Source organism: Thalassophryne amazonica, chromosome 1, assembly GCF_902500255.1.
Source record: "Thalassophryne amazonica chromosome 1, fThaAma1.1, whole genome shotgun sequence".
In the NCBI taxonomy this organism is placed as follows: Eukaryota; Metazoa; Chordata; class Actinopteri; order Batrachoidiformes; family Batrachoididae; genus Thalassophryne; species Thalassophryne amazonica.
Window position 1 is genome coordinate 165,505,501 of NC_047103.1, and position 17,128 is coordinate 165,522,628.

At 39.8% G+C, this 17,128-nt stretch overlaps 1 protein-coding gene across 5 annotated transcripts in view; it reads left to right on the forward strand.

Annotated features, from left to right (window-relative positions):
- Positions 1-17,128, forward strand: part of LOC117517618 (nck-associated protein 5-like) — a 372,045-nt gene that overhangs the window by 186,208 nt on the left and 168,709 nt on the right. For all 5 annotated transcript variants that reach the window (XM_034178739.1, XM_034178714.1, XM_034178721.1 and 2 more), the window contains one exon: positions 7,705-7,768. In XM_034178739.1, the coding sequence (XP_034034630.1) occupies positions 7,705-7,768 (64 nt within the window). The remainder of the gene's footprint in view (positions 1-7,704; positions 7,769-17,128) is intronic.

Consider the following 17,128-nt stretch of genomic DNA (forward strand, 5'->3'; position numbering starts at 1 on the left):
ATTATACAAGAGTTATATCAATTTAAAGTATTGATTCCATTACATAAATGGGCTTTATGTGCACTGAAAAAAAAGAAAGAAACATCAGTGCACTTTATTCAAAGTACTTATTTACATTGGTCTAATGGAAAATTGTGGTTTCCAGTTTAAATCTGCTGGAATCACTTTACCAAATCAGAAATATACATTTTGAAAAACTAAAAAAAACTAAAAAAAAAATAGCTGTAACAAATTACAACAATTTTTTTAAGTTGATCCAAAGTATCATTTTTTTCAGTGTGTTTCATCTTATGACCATTGCATTATGAATTTGTTGTATATGCATTTTTCAGCCATTTTTTTCATCTTTTCTTGTACCGTATTTTCTGGAGTATAAGTCACACCGGACTATACTGTAAGTCACACCTTTTTCTGTGTTATGAGCTCTTTAATTTGGGATTTTTGTGCATTTTTGTAGTGTATTTTTTATTACTGATGTTCATTCTTTTATTATTGGAGTTTGTTTTGTGTAGTGCCTTGATTCTTGGGAAAGTTCTATATAAATAGTCATAATTACTATTATTAACAACAAACTTGTGAATTTTCGGTAGTAAAAAAAAAACCTACTGAAAAAACACAATTTATACTGTACTTTGTCTTGATAATATGGCCAGAGCAGATGGCACCCTCACTGAGGCTGGTCTGCTTCAGATTTCTTCCTGCTGAAAGGTTTTTTTGTTGCCATTGCCACTAAGGTGCTTGCTCATAACTCTTTAGATACGTCATTTGATTTCATTATGATTTGACACTACATAAGCATTTCATTCTGCACTGACATTAGCACTGAAATGTGAAACTCAAATCTTGTGCGACCTCAGTTCATTCACTTGTGTTTTAATGTTTTTACACCAAATCAACTGCAACATTTTGAAGCATTTATTTAGAAAAGGTTGGTGACATGTTGTGGTCCAATATGGTGACGTCTTTCTTTTGTTACAGATGCTGTAACGCTGTTCAAAACCAGTTTCATAATATGCTGTAATAGTGTTTCGAGTTTGCCATTAATCAATGAAGAACTGACAAAACATTTTTTTGCACTGTCCCCAGCCACTCCTATCTATTTTTTAATTTCAGTTTTAGTGTTCTGTTCTCTTGTATATTTCATCTGGTATTTGCTCACAAAGAGAGCATCGTGTTTCTCCCAGCCGATGTGAGCTTGTTAGTTCAATGGGGCATAGCAACAAGCACATAGCGTGTCCAGTGTTTAACCACAGCTGTTCTTAATTTTCTACAATTTATCCAGCATCCACTAACCATCCACGGGATATTACTGAGGCAAAACAGAGTTGCTCTTATGATAGATTTGGTGCTAAATTCACCAAACTCAGCAAGTTCACCAGTGTTCCCCAATCCTGATCCATGGTACCCAAAGTACTACACATTTTCTTATAACAGATTAGCTCAGTCAGGTGTGTTGAGTGAATCAACAGCTGGCTGGACAATGTAATGCACCTGTTTTGGGTCATTTTGTGGAGTCCGGTAGGTCACATGAAGCAGCATTGGGAAACAATGCTTTGGGGTTTGGGTTTTAATTTGGTGGGTTACAAGATGATTAGCATTTGTGAGTTGAAAGATGGAATGTTCAATTAGGCTTCACTTCTTTATTCATTATTATGTCCGCCAAGGGCGTAATAAAAACATTGGCGTTTATTTATGTATTTGTTTGTTTGACTTTTAGCAGGATTACGTCAATGCTACTACACAGATTTTGCCCAAAGTTTTACCACAGATAGATTTTAGTCTATGGAAGACACCACTGAATTTTGGTGGTGATCTGGATCTGGATTATGGATCAGGATTTCATGTTATATAGACTTTTAAGGATTACGTCAAAACTACTTCACTGAATCTTACCAAATTTGCACCACAGATAGATATTAGGCCATGGAAGACACCATTGAATTTTGGAGGTGATCTGGATCAGCATTCTGGATCAGGATTTCAATTTGTACGCTTCACTTAGTGTAGTAGAGAAGCTTCAATCTTTGACTGGACTGGGTTGCTTGCTTCACGTCAAGCAACCCAGTCCAGTGGAAGATTTAAGCTTCTCTATTATGGAAACCACCTGGACAACTGAGAGCCTACACAGAAACTTCACTTTGTGGGATTTTGAGGATTACGTCAAAACTACTTCATGGATTTTCATCACACATTGGTGTTAGGCCTTGGAAGACTCCATGAAATTTTTAAGGTGATCATGATCCAGATTCTGGATCAGGATTTTTAAGGATTACGTCAAAACTACTTCACGGATATGACATCACAATGTAAAACCAAGATCAGAAAGACTCTATTTTGTTTCAGCTTGTGAATTAAATATCATCTTGCAGCATCTTGATCAGTTGGACTATTCTGGATCACCATGCAATTAATGCATTATGTTGTGGAATCCGGATCCAGGTAAAGACCGGGTCATGATTTGAATCACATATCCTTTATTTTGATTCCTCATCAACCCTTGACAGAAGTCAGAAAGTCTCAAACCGCTCTTGTTTGTTTTATATGACACCTAAATAGATCCACATAATTTGACATTTTACTTAAAATTAGACTGGTGTTTCTTCTCAGAACAGGAAGCCAACAGCAGCAGGACAGAGATGGCTCTGGGTCCGCCCAGAAGTAGACTCCACCCTGTGGACAACCGACCGCACCTCTTTCAGTTACTCAAGTGGAAAAATCAAAACAGGAACTAATCCAATCCTTCATCTCTCAGTGCTTCTGCTGCTAAATATGTCCTTGTATACACTGTGGTTTATGGAACAATGGATTAAGCTTCTTTGTATCAGGGATGCATTTTTGAGAAGAGATAGTGGAGTTGTTTGATAGGTGGAAACATTTTGGACCAAAAGACAAGATAGGAAAATAACAAGGTACATGATATCCGTCATACATTTGACACAGAACAGAAGAAAGAGAGAGAAAAAATATAGGCTTATTTACAAACAGCCAATAATTTAGGGAATAACCTACTTGTGTCTGATGATTTGCGAACATTAATGCTGGATTTTATGGTCGCAAATTGAATTTTACCAACGATGCGTTAGAGGAGCCGGTAAAACGCCTATTTACAACCGTAATCCAGCATTAATATCTGAAAATCATCACACCCAAGGAGGTTATTCCCATTCTAATCCAATTCCAACGTTTGCATGGATCCGTGTCCACCACTGAAGGCTACATTTTAATCCACATAATAATATAGTTTGGTAAAAATGTTATGCAGACAAAGGGTGTGGTCGGCTCGTCAAAGCTTACGTGGCGGCGTGGCAACAGCATCTTCATGCCAAACTCAAAATTCTGTGATCAGAATCCACATCACTACTTCCGTTTGGTACCTTAAATTAATCAATTTCGGTGTCGTTGCTCCACCAGTTGTTCTTTCTTCTTCTTCTTGTTTAATGGCAGTTGGCAACCTCTCAGCCTCAGCTGACAGCGCCATTATTGACATCTGCATAGCAACGCGCGCGGACAGGGCACAGAGTAACACATTAAATGTGAAACGGTTTTAATATTTTGCCACCATTTACGTGATATTTTATGGTCTGAAATCTCACATGATTAACCAATCAGCTTTGTGGAAAAAATGTAATTTGATTGGAATCCAGAACTGTTCGGTACTGATGGTGGTGTGCACAAACTTCAGATTAAGTTCGCAAGTCCAAGACAATTGTGTTTGAAACATTTCAATGTGTACCCATAATTTGTTAATTAATACATTAAATGAATGGATTTTATGAGTGCAGCACATATTTGTATATCGGTGTTATTTGGACAACGTGACACGGTTGAAATGCCTCTTTGTGTAACATCAGTTCTTGTCTTCTTCAAACATAGCTGTTGTACATTTGCGAGGTGGCATGATTTCAAAAAGGCGTCTCGCCTCCTGTCAGATGCGGATTTCATCCCGAGGCGGCGTTTCAGTGGCGATGCCTCGTGAGAAGCTGTAAAACAGTGTTCTTTATTATCAGTGCGAGGCTGCCAAGATTTAGCCCATTAAAGTCTGGAATGCCCTCACGTGGGAACTGGATTTTTTTTTTTTTTTTGTTTGGAAGCGTGCACGTTTGTGTGTTTGTGTGTAAGACACAGTGAGAGTGGGAGTGAGAACAGACTGGTGCGTCTGGCTTGAGGATGCCCTGCTTTTTGCTTCCTCTGAGCTATTTTTATCTGGACAGAACTGTAAGTGTTCTGTGGTCTTTGTGGACGCGTCCGTCTCCTGGTGTGTGAGTTGCTGGCATTAACTGTAAGATTTTTTTTAAATTGTATTTTTATTGTAAGAACAATGTAGGGGGGAAACAGTGATTTAAAAATGGCTCATTGAATGAACTCATTTGAATTATGTGCAAAATTTCCATTTAATAAATATATGTAGCCCCAATTCAAATAAAGCACATTCATGCAAGACAATGCAATTTAATTTAGTTGGGACTACATATATTTATTAGCTGGAAATCCAGTCCAATGAATCAGTTTTTGAGTGTCACACTAACAAATGACTCATTGGATGAACTCAGTTCAATTATGGGCAGGATTTCTATCTAATAAATATATGTAGCCCCAACTCAAATAAAGCACATTCATGCAAGACAATGCAATTTAATTTAGTTGGGACTACATATATTTATTAGCTGGAAATCCAGTCCAATGAATCAGTTTTTTGAGTGTCACACTAACAAATGACTCATTGGATGAACCCAATTCAATTATGGGCAGGATTTCCATCTAATAAATATATGTAGTCCCAACTAAATTAAATTAAATTATATTGCATGGATGTGCTTTATTTGGGTTGGGGCTACATATATTTAGTAGATGGCAATCCTGCTCATAATTGAATTGAGTTCATCGAATACATCAGTTTTTTGAGTGCATACAGCACAAAAGGAAGCACCAGGACCCCAAAAGACTTGGACCTTCGTTGTCCTGCAAAGATAACAACTTCACAAACACCTTTGCCCAACAACCTCATGACTCCAAAATCAGTTCCTAGGAGTTTGTTGACTTCACAGGCTGAGGCCTAAACCTCATTTGACGGTCATTAAAAAACAATGAATGTTCAAGTCTCACATCCACACTCAAAAATGGCTCATTGAATGAACTCATTTGAATTATGTGCAAAATTTCCATTTAATAAATATATGTAGCCCCAATTCAAATAAAGCACATTCATGCAAGACAATGCAATTTAATTTAGTTGGGACGACATATATTTATTAGGTGGAAATCCAGTCCAATGAATCAGTTTTTGAATGTCACACTAACAAATGACTCATTGGATGAGCTCAATTCAATTATGGGCAAAATTTCCATTTAATAAATATATGTAGCCCCAACTCAAATAAAGCACATTCATGCAAGACAGTGCAATTTAATTTAGTTGAGACTACATATATTTATTAGCTGGAAATCCAGTCCAATGAAACAGTTTTTTGAGTGTCACACTAACAAATGACTCATTGGATGAACTCAATTCAATTATGGGCAAAATTTCCATTTAATAAATATATGTAGCCCCAACTCAAATAAAGCACATTCATGCAAGACAATGCAATTTAATTTAGTTGAGACTACATATATTTATTAGCTGGAAATCCAGTCCAGTGAATCAGTTTTTTGAGTGTCACACTAACAAATGACTCATTGGATGAACTCAATTCAATTATGGGAAGGATTTCCATCTAATAAATATATGTAGTCCCAACTAAATTAAATTAAATTATCTTGCATGGATGTGCTTTATTTGGGTTGGGGCTACATATATTTAGTAGATGGCAATCCTGCTCATAATTGAATTGAGTTCATCGAATACATCAGTTTTTTGAGTGCATACAGCACAAAAGGAAGAACCAGGACCCCAAAAGACTTGGACCTTCATTGTCCTGCAAAGATAACAACTTCACAAACACCTCTGCCCAACAACCTCATGACTCCAAAATCAGTTCCTAGGAGTTTCTTGACTTCACAGGCTGAGGCCTAAACCTCATTTGACGGTCATTCAAAAACAATAAATGTTCAAGTCTCACAACCACACTCAAAAATGGCTCATTGAATGAACTCATTTGAATTATGTGCAAAATTTCCATTTAATAAATATATGTAGCCCCAATTCAAATAAAGCACATTCATGCAAGACAATGCAATTTAATTTAGTTGGGACTACATATATTTATTAGCTGGAAATCCAGTCCAATGAATCAGTTTTTGAATGTCACACTAACAAATGACTCATTGGATGAACTCAGTTCAATTATGGGCAGGATTTCTATCTAATAAATATATGTAGCCCCAACTCAAATAAAGCACACTCATGCAAGACAATACAATTTAATTTAGTTGGGACTACATATATTTATTAGCTGGAAATCCAGTCCAATGAATCAGTTTTTTGAGTGTCACACTAACAAATGACTCATTGGATGAACCCAATTCAATTATGGGCAGGATTTCCATCTAATAAATATATGTAGTCCCAACTAAATTAAATTAAATTATCTTGCATGGATGTGCTTTATTTGGGTTGGGGCTACATATATTTAGTAGATGGCATTCCTGCTCATAACTGAATTGAGTTCATCGAATACATCAGTTTTTTGAGTGCATACGGCACAAAAGGAAGCACCAGGACCCCAAAAGACTTGGACTTTCATTGTCCTGCAAAGATAACAACTTCACAAACACTGCCAAGCAACCTTATGACTCCAAAATCAGTTCCTAGGAGTTTCTTGACTTCACAGGCTGAGGCCTAAACCTCATTTGACAGTCATTCAAAAACAGTTTCTTTAGTTTGTAAATGGACAGCATTTATATACCACTTTACAAGGCACTTGCTGCACACCATGGGCAACATGGGGATTAAGGACCTTGCCCAAGGGCCTTAATCCTTGATTTTCCAGTCAGGCTGGGGTTTGAATCGAGGATCCTCTGGTCTCAAGCTCAATGCTTAACCACTCAACCATCACCTCGTGTTTAAATGTAGTTGAAACACTTTCCACTGGTTTAGAGCTGTTCAAATCAAAACTTTAAAATCAGCTGGTAGAGGTTGGATAAACATCCTTGAATCCAGTACATACTGGTTACTGGTTCACTGGAGTATGTTTCTTTGGGGACACTGCACAACTCAAGAATAAATAAGTAAATATTATATCAGTCTGTCCTTGCACTGCCTATGGATAGAAGTAGGACTACCACTGTATACTGTGGGGTTCCATTACAGGCCTATACTGCATCAACCAGTCTTTGTCCCTGGACAAGACACTGAATCTGCATTGGCCCAGTCCACTTGGCTGCAAATGGATACCAACCATTGGCTGGGGAAGTAACCTGTGACTGACTGACTGACATCCAATCCGGAGTCCAGTTGGAGTTATAGATTCTCACTTGCTTCATGCTGCAGTATCTGGGAATAAGCAGTTGCTCAATCAGCCTCAAGGCCAGAATCAGACGTCTTCCTTTCTTTCTTGACACGAACATAATTTCTTTGAGGAAAAAAAAGGTGATACTTGTTCATCTGGCATGAAATGGGCAAATTCAAGCATGACAAATACAAGTTTTACTTCAGGTCACGAGTATTTTTTTTTTTTTTTTTGTCCGGACTGGTTCTCAGACCCAAAGGAACAACAACAAAAAAAATGATCGCTCTCTCCTTTTCTGTCCTCCCTGTGTTTGTAGGGAAAAGCTGGCCCTGGCTCGCCTGCAGAGGGAAGTCGCACGGGGCAAGAGCGAAGGAACAATGGTAAAGTACAGTGTAGCTTTTCTCCCTGTAATCTGCACAAAACCAGAAAGCCACAGTTTGCTTAGTTCACACAAATGGCTAAACACAACTGTGCAAAAGTCTCTATTATCAAACATTTTGCAAAGAGGCCGCTCCCGCATTTGGATTCTCATCCAGTGTTCAAGGCCCAGATACATTTTTCTGCAGGTGCTGAAGCTGATGCATAGTCCGACTTTCTGATATTGGAGTTTAAATTCTTTTATTTAACTCTATTTTATTTTATTCTTTTATTTTTACTTAGAAGAAACATCAGAACATACAAAGTGTGTATGTCACATAACATCTCCTTCCATATTTTTTATTTTACCATGATGCAGCTAGAAAGATCCTGGTCAAACATGATATTTGGAACCAGTCCTTCAAAATGGCACGGGCCACAGTGCAGTTGAAGTAGGTGACACCACAATGCTGCTCCCGTCTCACACTCTCTTGGTGGTTACTGTAAGGCTCCTAAGCTCTTCCAGCTCCATCAGTTTAACTACTGAGCGTGAGTGACAAGGAAAGCTCCAGGAACCTCAGGACTTCAGCTCATCGACTTGGTCAGTCTACATCTATGAGATCTTAGAACAAAGGTTAGAACTTCCAGGATATGACTTACGAGATGAATTACTCAAGGTATTTACCATGGTGACAGAGGCCCTGTTTGTATTTTGTTCTTGAATGATTAAGTGCCAAAAACCATGTGTTCTGATCACTCTCACCACTAGTCAAGGTTTTCTTGGACACATAAAGCTACATATCTTTGGTAGCGTAAACACAAATTCGTCCTGTTGCATCTCCAGCAAGAATGCACAAGAAAAATGCTGTCTTTTTAGCAAGTGGTGGCTACATTCCAATCTCCACTGTTGCCTGAACATGAATTAATTCTTGAAACATATTAGGTTGGGGGCATCATACTGCTTCTGCACCGATGTTTACAGCATTTCACCAAAGTAGCACATTTGTTGTACACACAATAACGCAAAGGTGGAGCTTTGAGATTTTTCCACTCTAGGACCCATTTTCCAAAAGTAGTGTTTTTGGGCTCCTAACATGTCGGTTCCATGTGGACGAAACACCAATATTATACAAACTTTTGAAGATACACCTAAACTTAACTCCTCGTATCCTCATGTTCGTTTTGTGAATTTTTTTGTAAATTGTCAGTAGCATGGCCCAAGCAGAGGGTCGCCCCTTTGAGTCTGGTCTGCTTGAGGTTTCTTCCTCAAATCATCAGAGGGAGTTTTTTTCTTACCACTGTCGCCTGTGGTCTTGCTCTAGGGGTTGGTAAGGTTAGACCTGACTTGTGTGAAGCGCCTTGAGGCAACTTTGTTGTGATTTTGTGCTATATAAATGAAAATAAATTGAACATTAAAATTGGATAGACCCATAGTCAGTAACAATGTTTGAACACAAGTGGTTATCTGGATCCCTTGGAAATGCACGAGAGACACACGTGTCATCTGACAGGTGTCTCTGTTGCCCAAGACACATTTTACTGTAAAACCAGTGTTAACAGAGCTAGAGGAAGCACTTCGTGATGCTTTCTGTGCCATCCTGCTGTGGTGGTAGAGCCCTCTATTGTGGCTGGAAGTCATCCAGTATTTCTCAGAGTGAAATTAGACATCACCACGAGGACTATAGTACTTATCTGACTTTTATAGATGACATTTTGTGAAGGGAGTTTTGAGCCCTGTTTTAAAATCCAGCAGGCAGGCTGGAACATGTGAAATTGAAGGGTGAAAAAAAAAAAAAATCAGAAAGCAGATGAACATGCATGTGTGTGTGTGTGTGTTGGGGTGATCTTGTAAGGAAGGTCACACAGTGAACATCATGTGAGCTCAGCTGATTGCAGCCTGGGAGCACAGACTCTAACCACAGGCTCAGCTGTCTGACTGCAGCCCGCCGACGCCAGTGAGCCTTTATTTGGCAGAAGCGCCCACAGGCTGATGCACTCCAAGATTTTCACACCACGGAGACGTTCTCTATTGATCGCTGAAGGAGGAAGGCTTATTTTTTCTTCTTAGATTCGTGGGGTCAAACCTTGGGGTTGCATCAAAAGCAGCACTTCTGGATTTGTGTTGCTCACAGCCACAAGAGTACGGCACCTTTTGCAGCCACTATTTTTTTTTTTTTTCATCTCTAAACATATTATATATTGTGGTTAGTGTGAAATGAACCGTGTAAATGAGATTAACCACCCGTGATTCCACGTTTGCATCAGTTTCTGCTTCTGTTCAGGAATGTAGAGGTATAAGGAGCGGGTGAGGGTTGGAGTGGGGTGGTGGTGGTGAGGGATGATCTTCTCTAATCAGCTCATATCGATGTGCTTTCTGCAGCATTTTGTTGCTGTTGCTGGGTAACAGCAGCTGTCATTCACTCAGTAAGCTCAACGTACGATTGCCATTGTTTGAATCAAGAGCCGGGTGAACAGTGCCGGCAATATTTCAGGACAGGAGATGCCAGGACCACTGTGATGCCTCACCCCTAAATGTTTTTCTTTCCCACTGCAGAAACGTGATGTACTGCTTTTGATGTACATCTCCATGTGTTATCTGAAGCTCCATCACAAATGGCATTCATGGGGTCAATCTTACCAAATCAATGTGCTGTGGCAACTCTACAAAACATTAATTAGCCAAGTTAAATGCCTCATTTATCAGGTCTGGGTGATGGTTCAGGCAGGACGCAAATGCAGGACTCAGACAACTGGCTCTGTATGTAAAAGCAGTTTACTGAAACAGTACACAGGGTCCGGTACACAGTCAGGCAGTCCAATAGGAATAACAAAACTAGGAACATCAGGCAAAGGCGTGGTCGAAACACAGACGAAGCAGGCAGAATGAGATAACAGGATACAGAGCTGGAGAGAAGGCACTAGGCACATCAATCTGGCAAGGGAGTGAAGCAAAATGAGGAGCTTAAATACACCCAGGTGATGAGGTGCAGATTGAGAGCAGGTGTGCGTGGAACACACCAGAGAGAGGGAAACACCCACCACCAACAGCCAGCAGAGACAGACAAGAGAGAAAGTGACAGACAGACCCAAAGAGGAAAAACTCCAACAAGAGAATAAACAAAACAGAAAGTAACTGAAAAAAACACATCAAAGGCAAGAAATACAAGCAGACAAAACTCAATTCCTGACATCATTAACTAGATGAAGCACCCTAGCTAGGAAGAAGTTCTTACAGCTTCTCCTATCTGCTTCCGGTCACCAAAGCAGATCCAGTATATATCTGCATGATGATTTGGCACATCTCAATGCTCTTCCTGATGCAATTCCAGATGTACAAGGAGATCAGTGCACAGGTGGCTTTGTTACTTTAAGTTCAACAAAGAGCTGTGGCTGGTGTTCCTGTAGGTGTACAGTGGTCCCTCGCTATAATGGGGTTCACCTTTCCCGGACTTGCAGTTTTGCGGATTTTTTTTTTAGTCTAATTGTGCATGCTTTTTTGTTGTTTTGTTGTTTTTTTTTACAGCACATTGTGTTCTGCATCCTCATCAAGCAGGCCGGTTGCGGCACTGCAAAGGGAGAGTACGCGCATTGTGTTCAGCATGTCTGTTTCTAAGAATCTTCTTGCCCAGAAGAAAAAAGAGCGCCAACAACTACCCATAACTGTGTTCTTCACTCGGAAAAAGACACCGAGGTGTCACTCAGTGGAAAAAGACGCAACAGCAGGACAAAGAGGCGCGATCAGAGGAACTGTGAAATACTGGTCAGTCACTATTAATAATTTCTTATGTGTCCAACCTTGTAGATTGATAGTTAAAATTAAATTCATTAGTTCTAAAAGCCATCATAATTATTTATAGGAAAACGTTCTATTTTTATTTCTCAAACAAATGTTTGGGCCTGAAAACAGGTTGGTCTTATTTTTCTACTAAGGTTTACACACGAGAGAAAAGTGAGGAAATGTTAATGCCTGTTTGAGAAAAGTGTATAAAGTGTTTAGTGAGGGGTTTTACAGCCTTAAAAAATCTAGAATAATTGTAAAAAATAACGCTGTCTACTTCGCGGATTTCGCCTATTGCGGGCTAGTTTTAGAATGTAACTCCTGCGATAAATGAGGGACCACTGTATATCTTTTTTTTGGGGGGGGGGGGGTTTCCTCCTTTTGCCATCATTCTTCAAAAGCACATTTTGCGCATTAGGTGGCTTTCATCCTCTAAGCTGTTGTCATCAGCATGAGCGTTCCTTTTTTGTTTATATATTACTGTACTCCTGCAATGATGCGAATGTCTTAGCTAGGCAAATTTCACCCACAGAACCACAAAGAATGACTTTATATTTGCTTTTTTTGGAGCTTTATACTCTCGGATGTGGACATCTCAGGATTTGCAAACCGTAGTATAACATGAAAATAGAAACTGGCCCATATCTACCAACTAATGATTGATGAATAAACTTCAACTTGTGCTGCTGCATCAGTTCAAGATGAATGCTCACTGCTGTACAAGAGACACCAAAGTCCCTTACTGTCAGACTCACGAGCTGATCACATGCTAATTATGGACTTTGGAGGAGCATCTGTGCACCCACGGGGTGAAAGAGAGGGATGAGTTATCTGTGCCAGACGGGAGGAGGGTGGAGGGTGGATAGTGCTAAAATCCATTTGAAATTGGGATTATCCTCATCGGAGTCACCCCGTCCTCTCTCTGTCTCTCTCTGTCTCTTGCTATGGCGTTCCTTGGTAGCTTCAGCACTCAGGCCCACTTCCTCAATAGAAAATACAAAATAAGGCTTCTGCATCAAGGAGATAATTGTCAAAGTGCTGGCGGAGTGAACTGTGAACTGCTCAGTATCCTCTACCCCGCGGATGTCCGTAACCCATCCCCAGCACCCACGTCCCCAACCCCCCGCCTCCGCCTGCCAAGGGACCAAGAGATGGATTAAAAAGGCGGCACACTTTTGAAGTGGCACTGCCCCGCCTCTGTATCTGATGTGGGTCTTTAGCAGCCTGTGTTCACTGTGTTACATCTTCACTCTCTACATCCATTAATGTGTTCAGTGGAACACCATCACAGACATAATGTTACGTTGTGATGTCCTGTGCTGTGTGTCTTTCTGCAGCATTGCTGTGCAAGGACATGCTCAATTATTAATGTATGACAGGAAAATTATTCAAAAAGAACAGTTGCAATACCACAACTGTAAGCCTCAGGTCTTAGTGTGAATAAAACATATTGAACAGTCAGGATTATCAAGGGTAGCGCTTTAATTTAAGTAACGGGCAGCGCAAACATACGAGACTCATGGATCATTTGTGGGAATTACACAAATACTTCGGGATAATTAAAGCTACAGTCTGCAGGAAATTAGGGATGTTTAACAGCAGATATGGAATGCAGCATTCATTACATATAACCGTTAGTGTATAAATCATCTGCAACAAAGAATCTGTGTGACTTCATATCCTTAAAATGAGCCCTTCATATCTACCAGGGAGCGGGCCCCCTTATGGGGGCCACCATGTTACAACATCATGTTAATACAGGAACACAAAAGAGACATACTTACTATGTTTTTTTTGCATTATACAGAATGGCTGGAAGACTGAAAAAAATCCCCTATACATTATCTACTGGTTGCTATTGCAGGCAAACAACTTTGAAAACCTTTATTATAGTGAGATGGAGGAATATACTGCATTTATCCTACGTATGTCACATGATCAGCTCTTTAATTTGGGATTTTTTTTTTTTTTTTTTGCATTATTGCAGTGTACTTTTTTATTATTGGCATCTGGTCTTTTGTTATTAGAGTTAATTTTCTTTAATGCTTTGATTCCTGGAAAAAAATAAAAAAATAACATCATTAATGTTCTCTATTCATTTATTTGATCTTTTCTACTGCATAAAATGCACAATGTTGCTGTGAAGTAAGTAATTTAGCCTGCAATTACTCTGTTTAATATGCTTGTTTAAGTTTTTTGTGTCTTTTGCAGTCTGTCTTGATACAGTGATCAAAGCAGATGGTCCCCCATTAGATCTGATCTGCTCGCAGTTTCTAATGGTTTTTCCTTTGTTCCTATTATTGTCAAATGGGTGCTCATGGGGTTGGTGTGCTCATAACCAATGCTAGAGTCCCCCACTTACTCTGCCGCCCTCCCCCGTTAAATTTTGGAGGTGATCCAGATCTGGATCCGGATTCTTTATATAGACTTTGAAGGATTACGCCAAAACTACTTCACGGATTCTCACCAAATTTGCACCACAGATACATATTAGGGTATGAAAGACTCCACTGAGTTTTGGAGGTGATCCAGATCTGGATTGGCGGATGTCAGGAATCTCAGATTGCTCTTGTTTATGCACCAATAATACCAGATCAAATTGTGTGCAAACTTACTTGGCAATCAGAATCAATACATTCTGATTCTGATAGATCCAGAACTCTTCAAAAAATTTTAAAGGTGGCTGCTAGAGTTTTTGACTCCATCTAGAGAGTTCAACTGTGTGGTTGCTTGGGTGGTTGCCATCCAGTACCCAAGGTAGTTCAATAGTGCGGTGGATGTCTTGAAGCATGGCACCAGCACATACTCCCAGTCTCAATGGATGTCTCCCTCTCTCCACTCCCCTCACCCTGGCTTCCTCCCTGCCACCACGAAGGGAGCGCAGTTTTTACTGCTGCAGCCTTCACCCACTTTGCCTCAATTTCGATGATGGCCTGCTTCAGGTTTAGAGCACATAAACAATGTCAAATGTATATGTGTTGTCTTTAATTTTGATGTGTGTCATTATTACGGTAAACAAGTAATAATTGTAGATTAATTGCTGTATCTTGTCTGAGGTAATTGAAGTATAAATGTAATTGCCCTTTTAGGGATCACTAAAGTTGTCTGAAGTCAGATCTGACCTGATTTGATGCTAGTGTTAGCATCCCTTCTTTGGCTGTCTGTTCAGATGAAGAGAGGTTTCAAGGTTTTGTCACCAACCCCTAAAATTCTAAATGTTTATGCGTTGCCTTATCTCATGGAACTGGTTCAGCCTTATGTACCTGCACAAGCTCTTAGTTCTCAGAGTACTGGCTCATTCTGCATTTGAAAGGTAAAGCAAATGGTGGCAGATGGTGGAGCAGTTTTCTTACCATGCCCCAGTGTTATGAAATAGTCTACCTGCTGAAATTAGACACATTTGGGGTTACATACTCTCAAAGGAGTGCATAGCTCTGCTAAAATCTGTTGGCAGGATTTGTCACTTAGTCACAGATTAATTATCGGCTGCTGTTGGGATTACAGCTGAGTTGACTGGCAAACTGTTGCAATTATATATATATATATATATATATATATTTATATAGCACTTTTCCATCTACATTAGAAGCTCAAAGCGCTTTACAATTATGCCTCACATTAACCCACTGTCACAAACGCATTTCAGGGTGCTGCCATACAAGGTGCTCACTATACACTGGGAGCATCTAGGAGATTAAGGACCTTGACCAAGGGCCTTTAGTGATTTTCTGGTCTGGCTGGGTTTCAAACCGAAGATCCTCTGGTTTGAAGCCCAATGCTTAACTACTAGACCATCACCTTTCTATGCCATAACAATTTTGTCCTTAAATATTGCCATGCTTGTGCAACAACTAGCTCACAACAATGATGCTGAAGCTCAATGCCACTGCTGCACACTCGATAAACATACTCAGATTGAGGGTGGACTTAGAAAATGAGGCTGCCTGGACAACTGAGACGTTTTCACACTTTTTGATGCTTGTGGGCCACGAATCCTTATGTGCAAGATAAAACCCAACACTTGTCTATTTGTTCCTCAGTTTGACACGGCTCAGGTCATGTTTTAGTCTGACAGGACCTCAGTCTCTTTCCAACAATCCTGTCCTGTCTGTCTGGCATCAAACCAATCATTTAGAGCTGCTCTAGGTTTTCTCTGGAATTCTTCACACCCCGACCCAGAGGCGTGGTGCAGCGCCGGGCCGCAGCCCGTCTCCTACTCTCTTTTGATGGCACTCTGAAGTTTGTCAGGGACGGGATGCTGGATTTCCTGTCAGAGCAAAAACACAGAATGTAGGCTTGTAAAGGAAGCTGCCAAAGAAGGAGGACTCAACAGTGTTTAGAACTGTTAGGTAAGATTAGGATGGCTGGAAACGGCTGTCTAAACAACATCTCAATAAACACTGTGGCTTTTCCAGAAACTGACTTTATTTTTCTTCGGGTTTTGTGAACACTTTGGGACATCTGAGCTTTCACAGATATAAACTTCATGTACATTTACACAGTTATTTCCCTGTCGTTACCTCTGTCAGCTGACAGGATGGAGGTTATGTGATCGTCCCGTCTGTTTTTCTGCCTGAGCGTACACAAAACTGAAAAACCAACTCATTTTGATGGCATTTTTGGGAGCAGTGACTCTTGAGTCAGTGAGGAGTTTTTCAGTTTTCTATGCTGATCAGGATCTGATTCAGAATCAGGTCCAGGAAGTACTTAATGCCATGTGTACTCGTCTGTGTGGTGGATCGTATTCTCCAAAGGATTTCAGCAAATCTACAGGAAACATCGTAAAATTGTGAAGGTCACACATGTCCAATGACATCCCTGTGACAATTATCAAGTCAAAGTCCATGTCTGATAGATCGAGATACAAATGTGGATCATGATCTGGATGTAATGCAGGGAGATATATACAGTAGTTTTCAGAATAATAGTAGTGCTATGTGACTAAAAAGATTAATCCAGGTTTTGAGTATATTTCTTATTGTTACAAGGGAAACAAGGTACCAGTAGATTCAGTAGATTCTCACAAATCCAACAAGACCAAGCATTCATGATATGCACACTCTTAAGGCTATGAAATTGGGCTATTAGTAAAAAAAAGTCGAAAAGAGGGTGTTCACAATAATAGTAGTGTGGCATTCAGTCAGTGAGTTTGTCAATTTTGTGGAACAAACAGGTGTGAATCAGGTGTCCCCTATTTAAGGATGAAGCCAGCACCTGTTGAACATGCTTTTCTCTTTGAAAGCCTGAGGAAAATGGGACGTTCAAGACACTGTTCAGAAGAACAGTGTAGTTTGATTAAAAAGTTGATTGGAGAGGGGAAAACTTGTACGCAGTGCAAAAAAATTATAGGCTGTTCATCTACAATGATCTCCAATGCTTTAAAATGGACAAAAAAACCAGAGACGTGTGGAAGAAAATGGAAAACAACCATCAAAATGGATAGAAGAATAACCAGAATGGCAAAGGCTCACCCATTGATCAGCTCCAGGATGATCAAAGACAGTCTGGAGTTACCTGTAAGTGCTGTGACAGTTACTATGGTGTTGGGCCTATATATCACATACCAGGTATCATGGATCAGTTTGGATATGTCAAAATACTTGAA